The sequence below is a fragment of the Cyclopterus lumpus genome, chromosome 15, assembly GCF_009769545.1.
Source record: "Cyclopterus lumpus isolate fCycLum1 chromosome 15, fCycLum1.pri, whole genome shotgun sequence".
In the NCBI taxonomy this organism is placed as follows: Eukaryota; Metazoa; Chordata; class Actinopteri; order Perciformes; family Cyclopteridae; genus Cyclopterus; species Cyclopterus lumpus.
This window is the reverse complement of record NC_046980.1, coordinates 4,848,926-4,872,944: the sequence shown is the minus strand read 5'-3', so window position 1 is coordinate 4,872,944 and position 24,019 is coordinate 4,848,926. Positions and strand designations below refer to the sequence as shown.

The 24,019-nt window shown below is 42.4% G+C and overlaps 3 protein-coding genes and 1 long non-coding RNA gene across 6 annotated transcripts; 3 read left to right on the top strand and 1 right to left on the bottom strand.

Annotated features, from left to right (window-relative positions):
- The first annotated feature begins 5,378 nt into the window (after positions 1-5,378).
- Positions 5,379-15,508, top strand: LOC117743693 (high-affinity choline transporter 1-like). 2 transcript variants are annotated; one of them, XM_034551430.1, is made up of 8 exons: positions 5,379-5,610; positions 6,097-6,210; positions 6,885-7,040; positions 12,928-13,076; positions 13,273-13,416; positions 13,896-14,049; positions 14,192-14,409; positions 14,637-15,508. In XM_034551430.1, the coding sequence occupies exons 1-8, from the start codon at positions 5,427-5,429 to the stop codon at positions 15,192-15,194; spliced, it is 1,677 nt and encodes a 558-aa protein (XP_034407321.1). In that variant the 5' UTR covers positions 5,379-5,426; the 3' UTR covers positions 15,195-15,508. The 2 variants fall into 2 exon arrangements, with proteins under 2 accessions (XP_034407321.1, XP_034407322.1); XM_034551431.1 differs by lacking the exon at positions 5,379-5,610 and adding an exon at positions 5,954-6,005.
- A 1,293-nt stretch (positions 15,509-16,801) lies between these two features.
- On the bottom strand, positions 16,802-19,808 carry lhb (luteinizing hormone subunit beta). Its single transcript, XM_034551435.1, has 4 exons — positions 19,573-19,808; positions 19,095-19,185; positions 17,810-17,928; positions 16,802-17,035 (listed from the first exon to the last, which is right to left on the bottom strand). The coding sequence occupies exons 2-4, from the start codon at positions 19,183-19,185 to the stop codon at positions 16,802-16,804; spliced, it is 444 nt and encodes a 147-aa protein (XP_034407326.1). The 5' UTR covers positions 19,573-19,808.
- On the top strand, positions 16,873-21,033 carry LOC117743698. Of its 2 annotated transcripts, none has more exons than XR_004611114.1 (4): positions 16,873-16,981; positions 17,796-17,960; positions 19,101-19,264; positions 20,117-21,033. It is a non-coding gene; the product is annotated as an uncharacterized LOC117743698 (long non-coding RNA). The 2 variants fall into 2 exon arrangements; XR_004611113.1 differs by having other exon boundaries at positions 16,948-17,062.
- A 137-nt stretch (positions 21,034-21,170) lies between these two features.
- Positions 21,171-24,019, top strand: LOC117743697 (cytochrome c oxidase assembly protein COX20, mitochondrial). Its single transcript, XM_034551437.1, has 4 exons — positions 21,171-21,335; positions 21,821-21,935; positions 22,986-23,049; positions 23,507-24,019. The coding sequence occupies exons 1-4, from the start codon at positions 21,303-21,305 to the stop codon at positions 23,649-23,651; spliced, it is 357 nt and encodes a 118-aa protein (XP_034407328.1). The 5' UTR covers positions 21,171-21,302; the 3' UTR covers positions 23,652-24,019.

Genomic DNA, 24,019 nt, shown 5'->3' with positions numbered 1-24,019 from the left:
GAAACCAAACTTTAGATTGTGTGATTCGGGGATATGTGTGCATAAGAAGGGACGGAGAAGAGGGTAATGGGGGAGGATGTGCTATTTATTTGTTTCTTAGCTTTTGTAAGACAATATGTGTGTTTTATTGTCTTCTGCAGGAGCAAATAAATGCTGGAAAAGAAATCATCCGAGTAAACTTCTTCCCTGCCCAATACAAATCTGTTACATATCTGTTACCTTTCGTTAGGTGAGGATTTTCTCATCGAGAAATAGAAAAAGGAAGAATATGTAGTTGAAGTGCGGTTAGGGGAGGAAAGTTTGGTAGTGGTAAATCTCTATAATCCGTGTCAACGATTGGAATTGGAAGCATTAGAGGCAATAAGGGGATTAGACAGGAGAAGGGTCGTTTGATGTGGTGATTTTAATGCACATAGTACTCTCTGGGGAGGGGGCAAAAAAACTGATAGGAATGGATTGATAGTAGAGGGTGTGATGGACTCATTGGGACTTGTGTGTTTTAAATGATGGGAGTGGCACAATAATTAATTTCCAATCAGGTAATGAGTCGTGTTTAGACCTGACTATAGCATCACGGTCATTGGCAGGTATTTGGGTCTGTGGGGGGTATGGAAGCGTTCTACAGTTGGAATTGATCATTACCCAATTTTCTGTCAAAAAAAATGTCTGTCATACAGAAGATCTGAAAGTACGTTTCTCTCTTGTCCAACATGATTGTAGTAGCCTAATAATAATAAAGTAATAAAGTGCAAAACGGCTAACAACAACAAGGAACATTTAGACAACGTATAAATTAAGAAAAATTTAAAAAAAACTATTAAAGCTGCAAGCAGCGATGAACGGCTCCTCGCTCACCCGCTGACCCGCTCGGCCGAGAACGCGGGGCCGCCGGTCGTACGTTTTACCGTCTGTCGCGTAACCCCGGTATTCTTTTGCCAGTAGGCGGCGTGTCGACCGCGAGTGAAAATAAGCTTGTCGATATCCTCAGGCCGCGACTTGTAACAAGCACGACGAGTTTGGGGCAGATTAGAGCAAGTCCAGTTGAGCAAGTAGGTGGCGCTTTGAGAATGTGAACATATACATGCACCATGTGTCTCTACGTGAAGTGTAGACCACGTTGTGTAAATTACATGTGAATCTGATGCATTTTAGGCTCATTTGTTTTGGCCAGTAGGGGGCGCTTTGAGAATGTGAACATATACATGCACCATGTGTCTCTACGTGAAGTGTAGACCACGTTGTGTAAATTACATGTGAATCTGATGCATTTTAGGCTCATTTGTTTTGGCCAGTAGGGGGCGCTTTGAGAATGTGAACATATACATGCACCATGTGTCTCTACGTGAAGTGTAGACCACGTTGTGTAAATTACATGTGAATCTGATGCATTTTAGGCTCATTTGTTTTGGCCAGTAGGGGGCGCTTTGAGAATGTGAACATATACATGCACCATGTGTCTCTACGTGAAGTGTAGACCACGTTGTGTAAATTACATGTGAATCTGATGCATTTTAGGCTCATTTGTTTTGTCCAGTAGGGGGCGCTTTGAGAATGTGAACATATACATGCATCACGTGTCTCTACGTGAAGTCTAGACCACGTCATGTAAATTAAAGGTACAACAAAAAAAAGTGTACCCTGGCCTGGATTTGAATACACAACTTCCACACTCAAGACAGGTGATTATCCCACTGCCCCACAGGTTTGCTGAACTCATATAGTTAGAAAATATTAGTGTCTAAAACTCGTCATTTTATTTGTTTCTTAGCTTTTGTAAGACAATATGTGTGTTTTATTGTCTTCTGCAGGAGCAAATAAATGCTGGAAAATAAATCATCTGAGTAAACTTCTTCCCTGCCCAATACAAATCTGTTACATATATAAGTATATAGATACAGATATAATTATTTATATATTGTGTCTATAAATATATAGTTTATATTTAAAACAAATATGTATTTAAAATATGTATATATATATATATATATATATATATATATATTTCATATATATATTATATTAATTGGTTTAGTTAAACAGTCTCTAGCATAACAAAGCACAGAAAGTGGGATTTTATTGGAATATTTTTAACGACAAGTGATTTTGGATGAAAGCGACATTTTGTCATGGTCATGGCCTTCTGATCATCCTGGAAAGAAGATTGAAGTCGATCGGATCGATTTTGTGGGAGATAACGTTAAATGTATAACGGCGAAAAGTGCCAAAAACGAGTGAAAAACGCGAAAAACAGCCAACTTCGGTGAATTATTGTAGCGCCCCCTAGTGTTCAAATCGCACAAGATTTATTTTGCAAGTTAAGGCATGCCATGAGCACTTAGGAAAAATGTTTCAAAGTGATTAGTCCCAATAGTGTTGACGCTATGAGCATTGAAATACAAGACACGCCCCTAAAATGTTCATTGGGCCATAGATTCTTACCACAATGAGATATAAATAAACGGTTGACATATTCTACGTCATCTGGCTTCAATGATTTGATTGATATCAGGTTTTGTTGATTTGGACCAAGCATGTAGTTAAGAAAGTCAATTAGAAAATTCAAAATGGCGGAAAATCTAAGTAGGCGGACCTTAGGGGTCTGAGAGGGTTTTTTGTAGAGCAGGTGTAAGCGAACATGTGTGAACAATTTCAAGTCAATCGGACATTCTGGGTGAGGGGCGTCGCCGGTCAAAATTCTAGGGGGCGCTAGAGAGCAACTATGAATTGCAAAAATTTGAGTCCTTGATCATATGGCTATTTTCACCAAGCCTGACAAGCGTGCCAAATATGGTTAGTTTTAAAAATGTCTACGTACCCCAGAAATGCTCCCAATGTTCAAAAATATCCTAGCAATTTCAATAGGTCTGTATATATATATATATATATATATATATATATATATATATATATATACACATACATATTTTAAATAAATATTTGTTTTAAATATAAACTATATATTTAAAGACACAATATATACATAATTATAATTAAAGAGGAGTGGGAGAGAGTTCAGCTTCCTGACAGCCTGGCGCAGCTCTCTAGTGGTGGTCTATGGTACTACAAGCTCCTTAAGATATGATGGTGCATCACCAATCAAGGCTTTATAGGTGAGGAGAAGAATTTTAAATGCGATTGTTGATTTTACAGGGAGCCAGTGCAGAGCAGCTAATACAGGAGTCATGTGATCTCTTTTCTTAGTTTTTGTGAGTACACGAGCTGCAGCATTCTGGATCAACTGTTACGTAGGTGAAAAAAAGCAGTCCTTTTGAATTCGTTTTACGTAGGAGTTAAATGACAAGTCCCGATCAAAGATAACGCTGAGATTCTTTACGGTGGTGTCTACGGAAACACCAGATAATTTATCTCTGAGGTATTTGTCTGAGTTTAAGATCAGGGAGTTGCAGGTGATCCATGTCTTTATGTCTTTAAGACATGCTTGAAGTGTAGCGAGCTGGTTGGTCTCTTCTGGCTTGATCGATAGATATAATTGAGTATTATCTGCATAACAATGAAAGTTTATGGAGTGTTTCCTGATAATGTTGCCCAAAGGAAGCATATATAAGGTAAATACAATTGGTCCAAGCACAGAACCTTGTGGAACTCCGTGAATAACGTTGGTGGTCATCGAGGCTTCATCGTTTACAAATACAAATTGAGATACATCTGATAAATAGGATTTAAACCAACTTAGAGCGGTACCTTTAATGCCAATCGACTGATCTAATCTCTGTAATAGGATGTTATGGTCAATGGTGTTGAATGCAGCACTAAGGTCTAACAAAACAAGTACAGAGAAGAGTCCTTTATCAGCACTAAGGTCTAACAAAATACAGCCGTTTCCAAGGCCACTCCTCTTGAGGACAGTTCGACACTGGTTGACTTTCACATTAGACCTCAAATGATACTGTAATAATTTTCTTTATTGCACAATGAGATCACACGATACCGAGTTGAGTGTCATCATTCAAATACCAGAAGGTCTTCCTCGTTCAGACAGCGTCAATGCCACTTTGAGTTGCTTCATTTCTGGTCAGATCAAGTGTTGTGATTGGTGGCCACGCCGTATAGACACACACAGTGCAGCACTAAAGCGGGACGAGCCTAATCGTGCAGTGCATTCCAGCACATGTATGAAACACACCTTTTGAGGAAAGACATTCGTTTTAGTGGCCAAAGGGCAGCACAGTTGTCAGCTTGCTGTCAGGCTTAAGTTCATATTCACAATAAGATAAGATGCATTAAGGCTGCACGGGATTCGCCTTGCCAGTGGGGGTGTCTCTATTTATTGGCATCGGGAAAGCAGAAAACAAATATCATTATCATTACGTTCAAATTAAAATCCATTTTGGGTGGAGAAAAACTAGCTAATGTTGTAGCTGACCCCAGCCGGACAATGGTGAAGCGTACTGGTGTTTCAGAAATCTTTTATTTTTGAACACAAATGTTCCTTTTCCATAAAGATCCGGAAATCACCGTAAGAGCTATGGAACAAATACAACAGAAATGAGCTCTTACCGATGCACAAATTAATTAAAATAAAGTCACTAAACATGTCATTAAAGCCTAAATAAAACACAAAGTACCTTGTTCCCGTTCCAGCTAGGAGCTTAGCAGTCAGTAAAGTGGATTGAAGAATAAACATGAACTCCTTCTCCTTCAGTAAACGTAAAACTTTCTTTTTGCAATGTCAAGTTGCGACAGGTACATCTATTTCCGGTCTCACCGGAAGAACTTCAAAATAAAAGGACAAAAGAAAAACATGCAAAGGCACTTACAAATAATTCGTGCAGGAACTAGTCAACATATTAATGGAACATTTTCAGAGTCATTTACAAATGTGTGTATTTATCTTTTCATACAAAATATCAAAAACAACAGAATCTCTATTGGGCTTTATCTTTACCAATACGTGTTTTAAAATGTAAGGATTTGAAGGCAATGTGACACAATGGTTTTTTTGGTGTTTTTTACAAATACATTTTGTGAGGTCACGATACAAAATGGAGTACATTTGGGTTGGTAATTAAACCACGTTTTGGGATTAAAACATTTTATTTCCCAACAATGGCGAGTGTGTGTTTTTTTTCCGGTGCGTTTGATAGTTTTCTTAAACATGAAATATTAGCCTGCCGGATAATCAAGATGGAGGGCTTTTGCGTTAATCATGCAGCATCATGCACTTTGCATCCAGGAGCTGCTGCAGCTGTTGCAGATCATCTGGCTGATCGCCCGTCTTCTCCCGTTGGCTGGTGTCATGTTTATATTCTGCAGACAAATGCATCATCTGCTGCTGCAACACCGATCCTCATCCCGCACGCACGATGTGGTCAGTGATACAGGTTTGACTCGTTCATGTATCAATAAAAAGCTGCGCGCAGCCCGGCTGCTCTCTGCACTCCGCGCGGCTCTCCGGTTCTGTCGGCATGGCTCTCAACGTGCCCGGTCTCATCGCCACCATCGTGTTCTACCTGCTGGTGCTCGGGATCGGCATCTGGGCTTCCGTCAGATCCAAAAGGGATGAAAACAGGACCCAGGCGAACCATGCAGACATGGCTCTGCTGGGGAACCGGAATATCAACCTGGTGATGGGAATCTTCACCACAACAGGTGAGAGGTTGAACCGCAGCTTCAAAGACCGTTAAGAAAAAAAAAAGATTGTAATTGCACTTTGATATTCTCAAGACTTTTTTTATATCTCTCTCTATATCTCTATCTCTATATCCCCCCCCCCCCCCCCCCCCCAAATATGGTATATTTTTAAGGTACATTGTGTAGCATTTTGGGGGATCTATTATCAGAAATGGAATATATTATTTGTGATCTCTTCGGATATCAATTATTAGATACAGAGACTTCATCTTCACTGAAGCTGACTTCATGCCAGGTGTCACTAGTCTGTGTCACAACATGACCATCCTTGTTGTGCTGCCACTCCCAGCTGGGTATTAACAGTTTGCACGCCGCCCTACAACTCGGTTAACTCGACAATGATCGTCTCTTGGGTTGGAAAGTTTTCTTTACGTCATTCACAAGCACTGCTGGAATGACGACTTGTAAGACGTGTGTGTGTGTGTGTGTGTGTGTGTGTTGCAGCCACCTGGGTTGGCGGGACCTTCATCATCGGTACGGCTGAGACGGTGTACAATCCAAAGTATGGGCTGATTTGGGCTGTGATGCCATTGGCAGCAACGTTGGCCTTCGGCGTTGGTAAGATTAACGTTTTTATAAACTATTAAGCTGTTATTTGTTTAATTTCTTTTTATCCTTCTTTACTTTCAAAGGATTTATTTCTTGTCAAACTGTAAAAATACCTAAATAAAATACTAAGTATCAAAAAGGGAGTATCTTATGTGCATCAGGAAGGCATGGTGTGCATTCTGCTTTAAAATCCATTACATAAACATTTGAAATTGACGCTTGCATTACTTTGTGGATTTCTTCAATTTCCCAGAAAACGGACTCTGACCATTTTAAATTCTCTAATTTATCTTGGCTCAGAAGATAAAGTAATGACTCAGACTCTCAGCGAGTAAAAACAAATATACAGCCTCCAGGTGTTAAGGGGAAATGCAGGTTTAAACCCAAATGCAGATAAACGGGCAGACATGCACGAGAAAAAAAAAAATGCTAGCCGAGAGTCCAAAAACAGGCAGGTAACAGAAGTAAATCTGAAACCGCCAATTATTTAACAAATATCCGCTTCTGGTTCAGAAACATCCATCTCTGTTGTGTCCCACCTGAACATCCGGTGACCTTTCCAAGGAACCTCTGAACCCCTAAAAGCCGACTGGGGCCTTTTCATGTTTCCTGGTGTGAAGAAACGGATTGATCACAATGACGCAAGTGGAATCAGAACTGTGACTCTCCTCCTCCTGTTCAAGGTGGTCTTTTCTTTGCGGAGCCCATGAGGGACAAGAAGTACGTGACCATGATGGACCCGTTCCACGACAAGTACGGAAACGGACTGACTGGACTTCTTTCCCTCGCGCCGCTGATGTCGGAAATCATCTGGGTGACGTCGACGCTGATAAGCTTGGGTAACAATTCATCAAACTACATCTTGATTTATGTGTATATACTTATGTGGGGTTTTTACCATAAAGATAATGCCCCGCTAGTTCAATTATCAGACCCACAGTCCAATGACCACAGATGACAGACTCGAGCTCTTGGTTTTACTTGCTGCAAGGAGAATGTTGAGCTGTGCCTCTGCACGTCTGCAAAACACTCTCGCTCGCCATTCTCCAGACAGTCCTTTTTTATTGAAGCAAGTGGTTATCCCACACAGAATGAGGAAACAGTTTGTCTAGTTCCCTATCAGTCTGAGATTACATTCATAGGGCGTACATTCTTTAATGCAAATTGAAAACGCATGCTCTAAACTCTAACATTCCCTCCTGTTTTTCATTTTTTAGCTTTGTAATGTGTTTTTCCTCATATTCAGATCTGGTTAACTTGTTATACACACTTTCTAACCAGCCGTCATTATAAACCCTAGTACTGTACTCTTTGCTGGGCGCGTTCAACACTAGAGTATACATCATGGGGGGCTTTGTTCAGAGCCATATGGTCTTCTTCGCTCTTGGGTTCATCCTGCTGCAACATGACGTATTGTACAAAGGTATTACCCACCATCCTGCCAATCATTGCTTTTATGAAAGGGATTACACAAGCCATAAGACAACACATCAGAACGAAAATACATGTCATCAGTACTCCAGCTTTTTACGAGGAGTTTCATCCAGCTTCCAGACCACAGCCAGCCGAACCAGTTGGATTGTAAAACGTCAACATGGCCGGCGGCCGCGGCCTTCTGGAGGGCCCGCAGGCGGTCCATTGCAAAGGTCATGATGTCAGAATGTACGTCATCGGTAATGAATGTACAACATGTTGTGGTCAGTCAGCCAACTTATGCATATATGAAAACCATTTATTCTTCAGCCGTGGTTGTTTCTCTTCTCCGCTGTCCTGACCCCAGGGGTTGTTTTTCAGAGGTGTCCATCTTTTCTGCCTCGACTGCAGAGCGTCATAGTTCAGCAGTCCTACGACCACTAGGGTCGCAGCAACTGCGGCCACCGCAAGTAACACCTTACCAAGCATTTTCTAAATGGATTGTGGCTCAGTTGATTTCTTCACCGGGTTGAGACTAGTGGCCACTAAAAGAACCACCACCCTGTGTAACCGGACTTCACACCACTATCCGTCGTCTGCCTGGAGAGGTATTACATTTTTGCATTGGCTTTGATGTATCCAGGTGTTTTAACGACGTTGGAGTAGTCAGCAAGACTGTGAATGGACCTTCCCAGCGTGGATGGTGCCAATGTTTTCTTTTCACCACCATGATGAGGACCTGGTCGCCTGGCTCCACACGGGTGTTCTGGAGGGGAACAGAGATGTCTGGCAGGTTATTTGTTCGAGCGATCTCGTTGCTTTTAAAAAGACGGCTCATCCAGTCAGCTAGTGTGCGCTCCGCCCCCGCCTCATCTACCTCTCTTACAGTGTCTAGAATTGGTAGTCTAAACTGCCTCCCTGTCACTATTTCAAAAGGTGACAGCCCCTGTGGAGTGGGCGTAATTCTCATGTATGTTTCAACCACAGACGCACATTCCTCCCATGTCCTCCCAGTCTCTTCCATTGTTTTTCTAAGTCTCAGTTCCACTGTGCCGTTTGTCCTCTCGACTAACCCTGCACTCTGGGGGTGATATGCGCAGTGTTTTTTTTTTTAACTGAATGTTTAAATGTTCGGACATTAAGGAGATGACCCGATTTCCAAAATGAGAGCCGTTGTCACTGTACAGTCTCTCTGGAATCCCTTTGTTTGGTATGATACTCTTGCAAATGGCTTTTACTACAGTTATGGCGTCTGCATGTTTAGCTGGGATTATGTCCACCCATTTAGAGAACGGACATATTTACACTAAGCAATACTTGTAGCCTTTGCATGGTGTTAGTTCAATAAAGTCCATGTTCAAATATTGGAATGGGTATGAGGGGGAAGGACATTTCCCTCATTGGTCTTTCATTTCCTTGTGCATTATGTCTGCAACATACCATACATGCTCTACAAATGCTTTTGGAAAATTGAGTGTAATTGTATGTATGGAAGTGCATGTTTATCATCCGTACCATCCCTCCTGTTGAGACATGGCATGGCCCATGACTCAAATGGGCAGCTGTGTTGTGCAAGCTTGCTGGGAGCACGAGTTTGCTTTTGTATTTTAAACAAGCCGTCTTTGTCTGTTTCTGCTCCGTCAGTTAACCACTTTCTTTTTTCGTTCTCAGGTGCACTGTTCTGCATGTCTCGTAATACATCTAGTGGTATTGGCTGTGGAACACTTTCTCTACTGTGTAGGAAGATATGTAAACCATATTTCCCTACAGCTGCTTCCTTTGCTTTGATGTCAGCGTTCGCATTACCTTGTGCCACTGTGTCCTTTCTACTGGTATGTGCTGCACACTTACATATTGCGACCGTACGTGGTAACAATACTGCTTTTAAAAGGTTAGTCAGTAGGTGTGCATGGGCGACAGGTTTTCCTGTTGTCTTCGTTCCTCTGCGAGCCCATTGGGCTCCGAACACATGTAGAGTTGAGTACGCGTATTGGCTGTCTGTGTACACTGTTATGTCTTTCCCTTCCGCTGCTTTGCATGTTTCAGTTGATGCCACCAATTCTGCTGCTTGTGCTGAATACGTGTGTGGAAGTTTTCCAGCCTTAACTACCTCCTTTTTCTGTCACAACAGCAAACCCTGTCAGGTTCTGTCCAGTTATCGATTTTGAACATGAACCGTCTACAAACCATGTCTCGCCAAAGCCTTATGGTATATCTTTCAGATCAGGACGTGGTTTGCATGTTTTCTCGGTTTCTTCTTGACAGTTGTGAGGTTCTCCGTCTTCAGGTGTAGGTAGTAATGTAGCTGGGTTCAAAGTGGTGCATCTCTTAATGGTGATATGTGCTTGTGACATAAGTGTAGCTGTTAATGCCAAATAACGTGCTGGGGATAAGAAAGCCATCTTTGTCTCACTCCATAACATGGATACTGCGTGTGGTACCATCAGTATGAGCGGATGGAACAGTATAATTTCAGCAGTGCACAGTCATAGCCTGGGACACAGGGTCCAATTTCTTTGACTAGAATCCTATTGGTCGTGATTTGGTCCCGTGTTTCTGTGTTAACACTGATATGAAGCCTCCCTTGCAGTCAACAGTCTGTTCAAATGGTTTGTCATAATCGGGTAATGCCAGGACAGATTAGCCCACGAGGCAACATTTAGTAGCCTTGAAAGCGTTATCTGCAGCTGGTGTCCATTGTATCTTTCCTGTCAAGGTCATGTCGTCCGTGTAGATTGTGTCCAACAATGGTTGTGTTAAGCACAGGAATTTACCATGCTCATTTCTTCCTCCATTGCGTCCTCTGTTGCCTCCTCTATAACCTCCTTGTCCTCTTGCTCCACCTCCCCCTACAAAAAAAAAACTTCCTGCTCATCCCTCTCTGCTGATACTACAAATGCTGCTGTCAACTTCTTTTTCTTCTCTCTGATCACGCTGGCTGCATTTTTCGCATAGTTTAAGCACTCTTGCACTGAACCTGTTCTGTGGTTGACGTTGAACTTGCGGATATATTCAGCTATTCCTGGGCCGAAACCATTCATTAAGGCCTGTTTTACCTGTTGTTGGTAGGGGCTGGAGTCTCCAACATCATATGGGACGCCGCTGTTTGCTCTAAAGCACTCCTCTAATCTCATCCTGTAATTTTGTAGAGTCTCCTTCTCGTCCTGTCTACATGTCGCTATTTTAGTGTAATCTGGTGCTACAGTGAACACTCTTCGTATATCTTCATATACTGCGTCGGTCTGAGCGCGCAGGTTTGCATGTCCTACAACTAGGAAATTTGCATTGATGCCTGCTCCGGCTCCTGTAAACACTTCCTTTACTCTTCCCCACTCGTGCCCAAATATTCCCAAAAACGTCCTAAGGACTTGACCTCCGTTCAATTGGAATGCATCCACCAATGCGCGATGCTCCCTGCAGAACGTTTCTGCATCTCGTTTGTACGGAGTCAGTCCGTCACATGCTTTTCTACATTGTTCTTCTGTCGGAAACGCAGAGGCCTGTGCATGCATGTCATCTTTCAGTTGTTCTAAGTCGGGGTATAAGGGGGGAGTGATAGACTGGTTCCTCCCTGCTGTAACCGAACGTGTTTCAACAGGACTACGCCTACCGCTCCTAAATTTTGTGCCATCCTCTCTACGTGTTTATCTATTGCTGTCTCACCTCTCTTTTTCCCCTCTGCTCTGGCTTTCTCCTCTTCTCTTGCGATCTCTCTCTCTCTTTTCTGTCTAGTTCTTTTCTCATTTCTCTCTCTCTGTCCCTCCTTGCTCTCCTTGCTGCTGCACTACCTGATGCTGACGCTCCTGTTTCGTCGTCAGAATCTACTGAAACTGCTGCTACCATTGTACTTTGCTGTTCTTTTCTTTGCCTGCTCACTCCATATTTTTGCCGTTCTCATCTGTTTGTCCAACCCCTCTCTTTCTTTTCCTGTCTTTCCTGCCGCTGTAGCCCTAAGTTTTTCCAATAACTCAATACAGCTTGCTTTTCTAACCTTCCTGTGAAACCATGTTTCTTATGCCAGGTTTTACAATGGATCGTACTATCAGGACAATAATGCTCCATGTACTTCATGTCCCAGTAAGGGACCGGTTTGCTATCCCCATTCCCCATTATTCTTTACACTATGTGTTCTTACTTGAGAACGTGTCTTTCAGAACCTAAATCCTTATTCATCACTTGTGTACTTCAACAGACCACAGAGTTTGTGTTATCACCGTTAGGTTTCCACTCTGCGCGCTGATTCCACTGATGACAGTTATTCAACCACTTGCATTCGACATTCATTCACAATTGTATGACCTCCTCGGGGTGGAGTAACCGTTCTCAACCCTCCTTTCGGTGGAGTAACCGTTCTCAACCCTCCTTTCGGTGGAGTAACCGCAACCTCCTTTCGGTGGAGTAACCGTTCTCAAACCTCCTTTCGGTGGAGTAACCGCAAACCTCCTTTCGGTGGAGTAACCGTTCCTTACCTGTTATCTGAGGTCACTGGTTGGGTCTGGATCCCGTCAATCGTCTCAGGGAAGAAGGAGGTTGGACATTTAAGGCACCGGCCCGGCCACGAATTCACGTCCCGGGACTTTGACAGGATCGGCTGATGACCCTGGCTGTCGACAGACTTCGGCGTGTCTTCCCCTTCCTCTTTTCCGTTGACGATGTCTTGGGATCCGGCTCGAAGGACCAATTAATGTGGGGTTTTTACCATAAAGATAAAGCCCCGCTAGTTCAATTAACAGACACACACTCCAATGACCACAGATGACAGACTCGAGCTCTTGGTTTTACTTGCTGCAAGGAGAATGTTGAGCTGTGCCTCTGCACGTCTGCAAAACACTCTCGCTCGCCATTCTCCAGACAGTCCTTTTTTATTGAAGCAAGTGGTTATCCCACACAGAATGAGGAAACAGTTTGTCTAATCCCCTATCAGTCTGAGATGACCCTGAGCCATGTGTGGTGCGCGGGTGTGTGAGGTATGTGGGGAGACACAAAACAAACCTAGTTTCGTGCCTGTACATTAAACCTGTTGACCTCTTGTCCTCAGGGTGAACGGTATAGAATAAGTAAAACAACGTATTACTCTTCTTCTGTTAGCCACAGTAATTACATTCATAGGGCGTACATTATTTAATGCAAATTGAAAACACATGCTCTAAACTCTAACTTATAAGTGTGTGTGAATTCTGTGCCTTATTTTTTACTGTATATGTTTGTGTACGACTGCAGCGTTTTGTAATTTTGTATTTCCTCAACCAAAATGCTGCCGTACTTTCTGTGTGTGTGTGCTACTTGCATGTAAACTGTGTGTGCGTCTCACAGGCGTGACCATGAGCGTGATCCTGGATCTGTCCTACGCCGTGTGCATCTGGATTTCCGCTGCCGTGGCCGTCACCTACACCCTGATGGGAGGTCTCTACTCTGTGGCCTACACGGACGTCATACAGCTCACGCTCATTTTTGTCACCTCGGTAAAAAAAAAAAAAAAAATTCAAGTAAAAACCTTATATGGGTCAAATTCATGAAATTTCCCACAATGCAAATCAATAGCATATTTTATTATTCCTTTTTAAATGCCTGTTTATCCAACGACTTGAACCATGGAAACGAGCTCAACTTCTACCTCTCTCTCTCTCTCTCTCTCTCTCTCTCTCTCTCTCCTCTCAGTGGCTGTGCGTCCCTTTCGTCCTCATGAGCCCCACCTCCGTCGACATCACCACCACGTCTTTCAACCACACCTTCCAGGCTCCCTGGGTCGGCACTCTGACGGCAGACAGAGCCTGGCTGTGGATCGATCTCTTTTTGCTTCTGGTACGGCAATAATAATAATACATAGAATTTTATATAGCGTTTTTTTTCAAAACGCACAAAGACGCTTAGGCAATGAAAAGCATTTGAAGCTTCGAGACTAATGCACCAGTAAAAAGTGACGCTCAAAATGACATTAAAGTGTCATTGGACGCCACACTTTTACCGGCAGTGTGTTCTGCATCCTGTGGAAAATCTAGAGTGCAACTTAAAGTCCAACGACATTTACTTTTTGGTTTCATGATGGCTCTCCTATCTTTGCATACATTTGTCAAATTTTATTTTTCACTGCAGACATTTTGACTTATCGGCAGAAAAAGCACATGCAACTAACATTACCGTTGACTTTGGAGCGTTCCATTATATGTTCCTGCAGAATTTCTCATTTAAAAAAATAAATAAATAAATGATGCATTTAAAAAAAAAAGGTGATGACTATGTGGACTAACTGTACCTCCCTAATACGTGTCCCCCGCTATCAGAGTATAGGGGACCTCGGCTTCCAGGACTTCCACCAGAGGACGCTATCGGCGACGTCGTCGGCCACCGCCAAGTTGCGATGTTACGCTGCGGCAATTCTCATCCCCACGTTTGGAATCCCTCCCGTCCTCATCGGGGCCGTGGCCGCGTCGACTGGTAAAGCAGTTGTGTTGAGTACCGACTTGACGTTAAAACTTGTGTTGTATTTTATTCCAAATTGACATTAAAAAAAAAAAAAAAGAGGTGAAGCTAGTACATTGCATCATCACATGTTCCATCCCCCCCCCCCCCACCCTAGACTGGAACCTGACCTCGTATGGGTCTCCGTCTCCGTTCGAGCGAGGTCAGACGGGTTTGGTTTTACCCCTCGTCCTGCAGCACCTGACTCCGCCCTACATCTCCGTCGTCGGCATCGGTGCCGTGGCCGCCGCCGTGATGTCGTCCACTGACTCCGCCCTGCTGTCCGCGGCCTCCATCTTCTCCTCGAATATCTACAAGAAGATCCTGAGGACCAAGGTGGAAAGATGAGGAGGAGGAGGAGGGCCACCTGATGGATAAATGGGGATGTGAATTGAAAAGCAATAGGGGGGGGGGGGGGGAACAACAAGAGCTAATTTTTATGTTTCTGTGCTTACCTTTGACCTCAGGGGTCAATGAGAGTGATGTGGAAAGATGTTTTAAAAAAAAATTCTCCCATCGCTACCCTTACGACTTTTTCTCTTTTTTTTTTTTTCTTCTTGCAGGCATCCGAGAACGAGATCCGTTGGGTGATTCGTATCTCCGTGGTCGTGTTCGGCCTGGCCGGCACGTCGCTCACCTTCCTGCACAAGGGCGTCATCGCTTTCTGGGTGCTGGGCGGCGAGATCGCCTACATCATGATGTTCCCGCAGCTGGTCTGCGTGCTTTTCTGCGACGTATCCAACGGTTACGGCGCCACGGCGGGCTTCCTGGCGGGGTTTCTCTTGCGAGCTCTGTGCGGCGAGCCCCTGCTGGCGCTACCGCCCGCCATCCATTTCCCAGGATGCACCCTGGAAGACGGCGTTTACGTTCAGTATTCCCCCATCAGGACCATCTGTATGCTGGCTGTTTTCGCCGCCATACTGCTGGTCTCCTACCTGACGGCGTTGCTCTTCAACAGGGGACTCGTACCAGAGACGTGGGACGTGTTTCAAGTTAAAGTCCAGCGGGCACCGAAAACCCCGATACCCGCGGGCGTCGCCAGCAGCAAGGACGACCACGACGCGCAGCCTCTGCGTGAGGACGGCGGCGTCTCGGAGCCAATGTTGGAGTCCAAGTGTTGACGGGCTAAACTACGTCGGACTGTAACACTAAACCTCTTCTAACGTACTGTATAAAGCTCGTTTTAAAATAATAATAATAATACACTTTTGTAATATGACGACTCGCTGGATTCCATGTTTTTCTGAATCCACTGGAGGAACTAGAAGATTCATTGTGTTTGTGGATAATTATAAATGTGTAAAACATATAACAGGGTTAGGGTAAGTAAAATGTCTCTAAAAGCACCTCGTAGTCGGAGGTCATATTTGTATACGTTTTTTAATTGGAATAAACGCCAGTCAAGGGGGAAGTTTATTTTGTCACAATGTGTTTTGGGATATTTAAAATTGCATTTTAGATGTTTTTTTTTTTCATTTTTGTGTTTGTGAAATAAAAATGATGACGTCAATGCCTGTCTTTTAGTGTTGTAATTCTGGGCTTTATTGATAAAAGAAGCATCTAAATGTTTAGAGCAGTAAATGTGTATATTTACAGTTTGTTTATCGGCTCTTTTATCCTTGTTGCCAAATACAATTAGTTAATTGAAGAAAAATGAATTTCATCCGATTTATTTACTTAATCTCTGGGATTTGATTAAGAAAATTGACTTAATCTAATAAAGACTTTGTACTTTATGGCTTCAGAAAAAGCCAGATAGCAAAAAGCAAGCGGTCTCCACACGGATTCTAAATATGTTTTCTTCCAAATCATCACCGAGATATGAGCCAAAAAGCAACATGAAGCGCTTACAGTCACAAATGTTGCTTATCTTTGGCTTTAAAAAAAAACTTCTAATCAACAAAGACTGCTATATTTGGATGTATTGAACACCATAAGTAATATAAAAGTGAAATATATGGTTTGGTAAATGAGAAAATTCAAATTGCCAAAATGCCCATTTCACCTAACTTTGTTCTGCTTTACTTTTTCAAAGTCAAACTTTGCAGAGAGACTGTTCACATATTGTGATCTCTGATGTGCTTTTCTGTTTCTGTGCATCTTTCCAAGAGATAATCATCCTGAAAGTGCTTTTTTATTCTAGGCGAACCTGGAAATTCAACTTTTGCTGTCTTTCATCTTTATTTACAGTAACAAATATATTTACACATCTGAACAAAAGCACACATGGTTTGCCTTTATAACACCAACATTATTCAAATAGCCTTTGTGGTTGCAGAGATACACCCTTTTTAGTTTGGTTATGTTATTTCGAGCAGAAACCTATAGAAAATAGCTTGGGGCTTAAAAGGTTCATTTAATATTGCCTTATTGTAACCAATATGTACACCTTTTTCAAGTGCAAATCACTAAAACACGCATCTTAAATTGTGCTGTGCAATTCTATCAACAAAAAACTATCGGTTACTATTTTAAAACCCCAATAACAAAGTTGCACTCCACCGTTTCCCTGACGAGCCATGTCCTCAAAGACGGATCGGACCACACGCGTATTGCGTAATTGTAACCGTCATAAGAGTGATGTGGCAGGAAACATCTGGATGATAAACCCGCTGAGTAACACAAATGTATTCACACCAATACATGTAACCATTTTTATTTACAGCAGTTATTGCTCAAGGGTAACTGTGTGTGTGTGTGTGTGTGTGTGTGTGTGTGTTTCATGCTGCTAGTAGTAGAAGGGTATGTCGTTCATGCAGAAGTTTGGCTGCAGGCTCCTGAAGGTGCAGTCGGACGTGTCCATGGAGCAGCGGCTGCAGCGGCAGCTCAGGGCCACCGGGTAGCTGACGACCGGGTCCACGCCGGGCGAACAGTCGGGGAGCTCAAACTTCTTGTAGTGCAAGTCCAAGTACGTGCACACGCGCTGGTACACTTTGTTGAACGGTATCTTACTGACGGGGTCCTGCAGGGGAGCAAACGAGACATGCAGGTGTGTGTGTGTGTGTGTGTGTGTTCGCTTCTAAAGGAGAAGGCCCGCGCGGCTGATTTCACAGCATCAACTGTCACTTGTGTTGCAACTCCATTTAAAGAAATAATTTACTGCACGGCTGGCGGTTTGTTTATGTCATCCACTGCGAAGATCCCTTAAGACCGATTTACGTCACATTTGTGCTTGATGTGTGCACCAGATACGCTTTTGGAATACAACAAAAAAGAGTTAATGACGCCCGACTTGCAAAACCTGTTTTTCGATGTATGACAGGCGTGGGGAAATAGAACGTACACCTTTCCTTTGTCCAGCAACAGAGTATAGGTTTTCAAAAGTGACAGATCAGAAGGGCGAGGTCATGATGTACAGTCAAAGCATCCATGTCACCGAGAGATTAGCACCTGAGTGATGGAAACGTGGAAAACTTTATGGACACGTGCACGCGAGCGCGGTTACATCGTTACATAAAGCAGAGATGCTCATTGTTTACGGTCTGCTCACATGTAGCAAAGACAGAGGCGTATCGCTCCGGAAGGCAATACACATACAGTACAGCTTATTTGTCCTTTATGTGCTTATTTGTACTATATTTGATTATTTATTTCATTACGTCCGGAGTCTAAGTAAAAGCATATGCCATCTAATTACCTTTGATTACCTTGATTAAGATGAATTAAATTGGATTAAAAATCTGAGAATGAATTCATCTGAGAAACAGTTCTATATTCCCCAGACGACCCACAATACCTTGGTGGTGCAGTGACCGCTGCAGATGGTTGCCTCCACCAGGTGACACCTGGGACAGCCCTCCTTCTCCAGAGACACCGTCTGGTTGACCGGCTGGCAGGACGGCAGCTGGAAGGCCTCTGGGGGATGGGAGATGTGGCAGTGTGGTACAGTTACGTTTTGTTTTCTCACCACCAGCGCGGGGGAAACGGAGCCATATTTCATATTTCCCTTTATGTTTTTCATGTATTTTCTTGTTTTTCTTTCGGACTTTTATCTAAACCAAAACTCCCATTTTGGCTTAAAGCTCCGTTTTACACCTGTTTTGAGTTGGAAAGTATTCCCTTCACTTAATGCTTACTAAATGGCTCTATCCAATGCTTAGTCATGCATATGAAAGTGGATCAAAAACAATGACTGCTTTTCTTCAGAGGATAACGCACTATGGGATGTAGCGTAAATATGGAAACTGATTAAAGCGCACAAAATCAAACGGACACGCGCTATAATACATATCTACAGAGTTATGGCCAAGAAGGCTAAAGACGTGGACTCCGCAAAAAAAGGTTAAAGCTTTAAAGTTATTATTCCAGTGGGTGTACAATATTACGTATAGTAGATTTATAGTAATGTGTGGCTTTCTTAAATTACTATAAATGTAATATTCTGAAACATTACAGATCTTCATGTAGGAGGAGGGTTGCTCTTTGAATTAGTCACCAAAACATGTTGATAAATGCCAAAGATTTTGAATCAAAAAACTACTTCTTATTAATTGTAGTTTATATATATTCTAGTTCAAAGTGCTCAGCCGTCCCACAATGCTCTCTGACCTTTATCTGTTATTTTTAATATCTTTTTTATTAGCCTTTATTTAACCAGGTCGGTCCCGTTGAGATACAATTACCTCTTTTTCAAGGGAAGCCCGGCCAAGAGTTTTTTTACAGTGCATTCCAAGCAGCAGGTGTGGGGAACTTAAAACAGTGCTTATCAAATTCAGAGTGAACTTTGGGCATAATTAATAAATAAAACTCATTGGAACGTAAGCAATAATTGCTCTGTAGTGGGGGAGCAGACCCAAGATAGCTTTATAAATAAAAAATATGCCAATGTATGTCAACTCGAGCATATAAGATGCAGCGGTGAGTGACGGACCTTAAGGCACCATGATACACAGTGCCTTCTTGTTCTGCTGTGACACGCAATGCTTGTTTTTTGATTGTTGTTATAGTGAGTGTGTTGGAAATGTGTATGACGTATTCATAATAATAATAAGTCTGCACCTGCATGTTTATGTTTTACTTACCTGCAGGAGCCACGGGCCAAATGGTAGATGTGGCTCCCAGAAACAGACTCCATATCAAGGGGGACGTCACTCTTCTGACCTGGACAGCCATCTGCAGGAGGCAAAGTGGATAGTCAACTAATAACTCACTGACATGGATAACTTCGGCCTCCGTGGCTTCTTTTTGAAGGGTAAAGACACACGACTTGCCACCCATAAAAAATGAACACAGCATCTAATTAAAAAGTCATTAGTGTCAACCTGTAAACTCTTTAAAGTAGGCCGATGCCTCACTGTAAACCGGTACTACAGTTAGTTGTTCATTTCTACTCATAACACTGTATTTTAAAAAAAGCACTGATTAATGATCCAGTTAACGGTATATTCCCTTTTAATTTTATTCTACAACACTTTAGCCGCTCTAAAAACATACAAAAAAAGATGAAATAAAACATATAGATAAATTGATTGGTTGTAGGCGTGAATCAGCCTGACTCACCTCTCAGGTGTCTTGCAGGCGGTGTGCTGAGGCCGGGTGTCCGGCTCAGGCTTTATACAGCACAGAGGCACCTGGTGTCCAGGAAGAAATGCTCAAATAACCATGGTTACATGTTTTTGTTAAAGGGGACACATAGTACCGTTTTAATCTTGTTCTAACCAGGGGATTAGACTATCTCCGTATCGCTTTTACATCCGGTTACACACACGAAAGCTGCAGCATATTACGGCATTAGAGGGGGCACGGGCAGGTCCAGTGCTTTGCTGAAGGCCACTGTTGTAGTTGTTGAAAGTGGGAGGAGCCTGTGTGACCTGAGGCTGAACTGTGAGGTTTAAAACTAGAATCATGAACAAGGGGGTTTCCATAGATAATTAGTCTTAGGTCTACTATACCGCAGTATTTATTTTTGTAATAATGCTGAGAAATAAAGTTGACTGTAATGTGAGATAGTGTCTTTATATTGCATCTAGATATTTGTCAATGTATGTGAATCATGTTTAATGTATACAATTTTTCTTATCTGTATTATTTATTTTTGTAACAGGGGATTCGTCATCAGTGCTACGTTGACCTCTCATACCATTTCCTCTGAAGCTTTTTTTTTTTTTTTCCCTCTTTGTTTAATTAGTGATATAAATAGTGTCTTTATGAGACATTGAGAGCTGCTTTGGCTCAGTATCACAAGATTCACACAGAAATGTATTCTGTAGTACACGCGCCTGTTAGAGCCGGCTGATAATGACACACAGTTAAATAGTTTAAGATGGGAAAGTGTGTCCCATGTGGTCTATAACTTAGGGTACCTGGTTTTCACCTGGGGTGCCTTAAGACTTCAGTTCGTTTCCTAAATGGAAAAGGCTCCTTGGATAAACGAACATCTAGTGATGTGTTGACTGCTAAATGCTATTATTGCATGTTATAAGAGCCGGGTGTGGAAATACTTATGTGTGGTCAAGACTTCCATCTTGACCTCAGAGCAGGATGAGGGCTGACAGGAAGTAGCCTGCTGCCGCCGGTAAAATAATCCTGTTTTATAAGTGTGGGATCACTGTGACACGTTGACTTCCCCCTGACATGAATCATTTATGACGTTGATCCATGTTGTTTACGGAATGATGGTTTAACATGTGCAGCAACTGTATTGTGTGTAGAATATAAAATAATTTGTCAAATTGTACCGTTTTATTTTTTCATGCTGGGTGAAGTATAAAACAATAATGAATATGAAATAGGCACACGTATGTTGCAGGATTTGAAGTTGCTCGTTTGGAGAGAAAAAAAAAACATACATGCAGTTTTATTAGCAAAGAATATGCACATTTGATGTAAATATATTATAGTAAGGCCTTTCTTCTTTTTTTATTTTGGTGAAAAATGTTATTGCATTATGTGATTGCAAATAACAAACAAAAAAGGGGGAACATTGGGACATTACACAGTACACACAAGCATTATATTGCAATCAACCAAACATAATTAATCCTTTAACTTATTCACATTATTCACTATTATCACAATTCAACCTAAAGCATTTTAACATTATACCGGAACGTCACACCAGCCCGCTTGCTCGTTTCCAGTCGGCGATTAATAGCGGCAGGACCCATTCGGTTGGTGAAGCGCATGCGCGAAGATGCAAGACGGCGACGAAAAATTGATCGTTACATGACGGGTTTTCTCGCGATATATTGGGTATAAACGTCGCACGAGGAGACACACGGCGACGTGCGATGGCAGAAGAAGAGCAGGAGAGCAAGGTCAAGGTGGGTGAGGCCTTTAACTGTGACGTCACGCGTTTAGGGAGCACTTTAATGGGGGGGGAGTCGTTTTCAGAAGGTCAACCAAAGTGGGTCACAAAGGGTTAACTTGATTCGTGACGTCGGTTTACGTGTTACCTGGTTCAGACTTCATTTAACTCGCCTCAAGTTACCTTTCACTTTATTGAAAGGAGCTTTGTTATTGTCATGCGCAAATAATACGCCATCAATTCATGTCCATTCAATAGGAAAAAAAAACATTCACACACATTATACACACACAGTGTAAACAAGGTTGTGACTATGCATGTGTAAAATGACTGTTGATACAGATACAATATATATATTTTTATTGTATTGTGTATATATTGTAAACATGTTTGTTTTTGCTTCAAACAAATGTATTTATCTATAATAGTTTTGGTTGATTATTCACATTTTAAAGGTCTACTTTCATCTCTTTTTCTTTACCGGTCCGTCTCGTCTTTCAGGGCTTCAGGCTGCTGGGGATCCTGGACGTCCAGAACACCCCGTGTGCCAGAGACGCCGTCCTACACGGAGCCGGGGGCTCGATAGCTGCCGGCCTGCTGCACTTCCTGGCCACGAGTGAGTCTCATTTGATCCTGAACTGTGTGTGTGTGTGTGTGTGCGTGTGTGTGTGCGTTTGTGTGTGTGAGTGTGTGTTTTAACTCTCCACTCGGCTTTTATGTGATTCCCTTTTCTCACATCTTGAAGCAACCTCCAGCCAAAACGGGGCTTTTGAGAATTAATCGGATGGTTGACCACAGCAACATCTCCATAAGTGGACAAGTGCACTGTCACCAGTCAGTGAGAGGGACAGCCCCCCCCCCCCCGAGCAATAAACTAAGGAGAAGTTCATATTGAAATGTGCTCCAACTTAAAATATGTGACCTGATCAACACATCCAATGAAATGCTGGTCAAATATTAGATATCATATTTGGCAAACATCTGTTTCGTGCTCATCTGGATTTGATTTTATTAGCTTCAATTAAAAGAGTTGATTTAATGCACCCCATTTGAAAAGCGTCAATATTGTATAAACCTCGTATGTGTAATTTAATCTCTGTTTTTAGGTTTGTTTTGTGATGTCTGCCTCTCGGGACTACATATGAAAAATAGCCTCTTGGCTAACTCTGACACATTTACAGAAATGTTTTTATTAACTGTCCCTTATCAAGTTATAAAGTAAGTAATAAAAAATATATATATATATATATATATATATATATATATATATATATATATATATATATAGCATTAAATACAATGTGGATATCTCAAAGACTGTCAAATAAATGTATTTAACATAGTTTTGTTGTTTAAAAAAAACTATTGTGGCCCTGTATTTCAGGAAATTCATTTTTAAGTTCTTTAGAAAATCAGCTCATTAAAGATATTACTTTTAAGACTAAATATGTTTTAGTCTAAAACAAATTTTATATTTCCCCCCCGTCTTCATCCAAGTGTGTGTTCTTTCAGTTTTGAGAGCAAAACTCATTGAGGATGTTTTTAAGTATTGAGCCTTTTTAAGGCGTGAAATCAATAAGACCCTGCTGATGAATATAGATGGGGGGGGGGGGGGGTTAAAGCTAAATACTAAACTCTCAGCAGCGGTCTCTTTTGTCGTCCGCAGGTCGGGTGAAGCGCTCCTTTGACGTGGGGTTTGCAGGCTTCATGCTCACGACACTCGGGTCCTGGTAGGTTCTCGTGTTGATTCACACTTCACTTCTTTTTCGGTCTCTCAGCCTCTGATCACAACAAACTCTTCATTTTCCACATAACTACCATGAAAGAAAAGCGTCCTACCCTTTGACAATATTTGCAGAATTTCTCCCCCGAAAAACACGAGCTCACTTCTTACTGCAGTCTCCTCTCTAGTCAATTCAACGAGAGAGGAGCCCAGTGCATTGTGGGAAGTCTCTCAGCAGTCAAGCCACTTCTCTCTGTGTGTGTGTGTGTGTGTGTGTGTGTGTGTGTGTGTGTGTGTGTGTGTGTGTGTGTGTGTGTGTGTGTGTGTGTGTGTGTGTGTGTGTGTGTGTGTGTGTGTGTGTGTGTGTGTGTGTGTGTGTGTGTGTGTGTGTGTGTGTGTGTGTGTGTGTGTGTGTGTGTGTGTGTGTGTGTGTGTGTGTAACCGTGCCGTGTCTCCTTCCACAGGTTCTACTGCAGGATGAGCAACGCCAAGCTTCGTGCGCAGCAGAGGATGATCCAGGACGGCATCAAGAACAAGGTGGTCTACGAGGGGACCGTTCTGGACCCCTCAAACAAATCCAGGACGGCAACGCCATCGGGGCCCTCGTGACCTCCGGCGCTGAAGCTCCTGCCCTTCCTCTGGGAGGAGGAGGAGGAGGAGGAGGAGGAGGACTTTTGAAAAGACTCGGTTGCACAAATGATGGAAAGAACTGCAATTCCAGTATCCAGTTTGTTTTCTCATTATTTATTTTGAGACGTATGGACCTTTTTGATTGAGGAGCAAGCTGTGCAGAGAGTTCATCTCGACCCTGAAACAACACCAAATGATTTAAATTTAATATTTTCTCAATGTTTTTCCAGATGTACCAGTTAAACTCTCACTCCTCCAAAAGCCCTGTGACGCACGACTCATGCTGAGAATTCACCTTGATTGTTCTTAAATGTGTGGAAAATAAATTGTACGCTGATGAAATAATG